This window comes from Trichinella spiralis (assembly GCF_000181795.1).
Source record: "Trichinella spiralis strain ISS 195 chromosome Unknown Scfld2, whole genome shotgun sequence".
NCBI classification, from domain to species: Eukaryota; Metazoa; Nematoda; class Enoplea; order Trichinellida; family Trichinellidae; genus Trichinella; species Trichinella spiralis.
The window spans coordinates 4,093,566-4,096,488 of NW_003526941.1; the positions used below are offsets into that span (position 1 = coordinate 4,093,566).

At 29.9% G+C, this 2,923-nt stretch overlaps 1 protein-coding gene across 1 annotated transcript; it reads left to right on the forward strand.

Annotated features, from left to right (window-relative positions):
- The first annotated feature begins 1,329 nt into the window (after positions 1 to 1,329).
- Tsp_03404 (hypothetical protein) lies at positions 1,330 to 1,782 on the forward strand. The gene is made up of 2 exons (XM_003379702.1): positions 1,330 to 1,459; positions 1,562 to 1,782. The coding sequence occupies exons 1-2, from the start codon at positions 1,330 to 1,332 to the stop codon at positions 1,780 to 1,782; spliced, it is 351 nt and encodes a 116-aa protein (XP_003379750.1).
- Positions 1,783 to 2,923: the final 1,141 nt, after the last annotated feature.

A 2,923-nucleotide genomic window follows, 5' to 3' on the forward strand; every position in this document is an offset into this window, starting at 1 on the left:
CTAATTGAATGAATAACAGTTCAATTGCGATTTTATATGGAGAAATTAAAGTTGAAATTGATTTATTTGCAACAAGGAAATTGTACACACCACTACTACTTTCACTGAGTTGCATGCTTTGATTGATGCATAAGTAGTGTATAATGTATGAATACTTTTTCCGTTTGCTTTATTCTGATTTGAAGTATCTAAATTGAAAGAAATCTTCAAAGCTTCATACATTTGAATCGAATAAAGAAAATCCACCCCAGTTGTTGTTATTCTTAATTTTTAATATTCAGTGAAGAATTTTACTGTTTTTTTCTCTGCAGACAGTCAGTCAGTCATTCTAGCTTGCTCTGTTACAGAATGAATAGCTTTTGTTCGGTTATTTATTGACTGACCTTCGGAAAAATGCCTTTGTCAGAAATGTTGAAAATCTGTTCGATTGAACTGATTCAGAGTGAAAAATGATTGAATTGAATGACTAAAAAATCAATCGGATGATTATGAATTTTTCATTATTCCATAACTGCAACTTAACTGCACACCGAACTTGTAACTTTATAACTTTAATCGACCGACTCTAGTAGGAGGTTCGAGATGCGCAGATGGGGGTTGAGGGGAGGAGGTTTGGGAGGAAGCGAAGCCTAGAGGGAATTGAACTCGACAAAATTTATTTCCAATTTTCGAGAACGTTTGAAATTTTTTATTCATTTGGAAATTATTTAATATATATATATATACAAATATAAAAAAAGCAATGGTGATTTATCTTACCTTTTTTTTCTTTTAAATTGAAAAGCATTATTAAAAAATAATTATCCACTATGTGTATATATTGTAAAGTTGTGCATGATGGTGGAAGCAAATATGGATGTGGAGAATTGTTTGCAACAAGTCGGTCTTGAATAGAAGTTTCGTATTTTCAGAAATTATAATTTTGAAGATGAAATGAGAAAAAATTTTCGGGAAAAAGATTTCATTTCCAACGACTCAGTCTGCGAAATTGGGGAACAGTGGCTTAACGTTGAAAAGTGAAAATTTTTCTTTCAATCAACACTGAACAACACTGGCTGCTTGCAACCTTCGGTCAGCCAAGGACATGGCCAGCTTTGTACAATAATCAAACAGTTCAAATAGCAGATGTAAACAACTGTTGTTGTTGTTGTTGTTGCTACTGTATGAAAAAATCAAATAACCTGCATCATATTGCATGCATAATTCTGCTCAACACTTTTTCCATTATTTCAACATTTTTGCAAAAATTTCCATTACTTAATTTTCATTTAAATATATTTCCATTTTTTTCTTTCATCCACGGAAACAATAAATACATTATACTCATATATGTATTTTGTGTGCATGCAGAATTCATTTGTTAATGTTCGAGCTAAGTGGATTGTACTATTTTATTCGCGTTTGATTGCAATCAACCCTGACTTCAATCCTCAACTGGGACCTACTTATGACGGCACTAGTTTTAGCAAATACAAATTGATTAAAATTAAAACAAGATAAATCGTTGCTTCGTTGTTCAGATGTACCAGAACACATATATATTTTTTTTCGAACATATCAGCTCAACTAGGAAAGATGATCCCTGTGGAATGGTGGGTGTGGCTCGCGCGAGGTTGTCGGCTGCTGGGTTGGCTTTTGGCATTCATGTTTGGATTTTTATCAAAAATATCTAGCCACTTTTCATTTCAACTTCAACATCTTGAGACACACAAACAACAACGCCAGATTCTAGATTTGATTAACATAAAACTTTGTATTGTCACGACGTCTTTTGAATATTGACAGAACTTTCAATTCATCATTTTTCTTCGTTATATGCAGTGTGTTATGAATTCTTTTAAAATGAATTGACACAAATCAGAAATGAAATGCTTTCTTTTCTGCTTATTATTATTTTTTTGGTTCGTCTAAATTTCGATAGGTTCAAAAGGAAAAATAATTGATTTCATATCAATCATTTAAGAAAAAAAAATAACTACATTCTAAAATTATCCATTAAATGTATCATTTGTATGATGTTTGTATGTTTAATTTAAATCTTATTTGCCCACTTATTTGTTCTGTATAATTCAAGATTTCAAGTCATAGCAGTTTCAATTTCAAATGATCAGAATTTCCCTACTTTGGCCATTTCATTTATAATTTTAACTATAATTCGAGACTGAATAACTTCCATATGCAAAACATTTAATTGAATCAGTGGAATGATTTGTAAATGTTCTCAATTCCATTAAGCCGTATAAAAAACACTCATGACCCATGTATTTTAACACTTATGAATTATTCTTAAATTTTGAGAAATTGAAACATAATAATGAGGATTGTTTTCTATAAATTTAAGCTTTTTTTCAAAAGTTTTCAAAGGATTTCTATATATTTTTATTACAATTTCAAAAATGTCATTAATCTTACCGTTCAATTAATTATTCATTTCGATCAACCGAGATGAATTATAAATATGATCCGTTTAATACACTTTTTTCATTCATCGAGCAAAATTCATCATATTGATGTCATTCGATGATTGCAATAGCTGCAGCATTAAAACTGGTGAGTTTTTCTCATGCCGCTTTATTGCGGAAGAAACTCACCGCCTAACGACAAGTTGCGCAATTTCTTTACAGTTAAATAAATTTGTTTTTTAAACAATAGCATTTTACATGTAAAATTTGTTAAAATAATTCATTTTTACATGATATCTGTTATAAGATGAATATGTGGAACAAATGCAGATCATTGCGGAAATACTAAATATTACATAATGACGGATGTGAATTTTTATATTACATAATTTCACAATTTCAGTAAATCGTATTTGTTGAGCAAATATTTAAATAATTCATTACGTGATATTTCAAAGCACAAATTTGATTTTGTATGAGCAACATAAATAGATTTTTATACATTAAATTCTTATACGTGT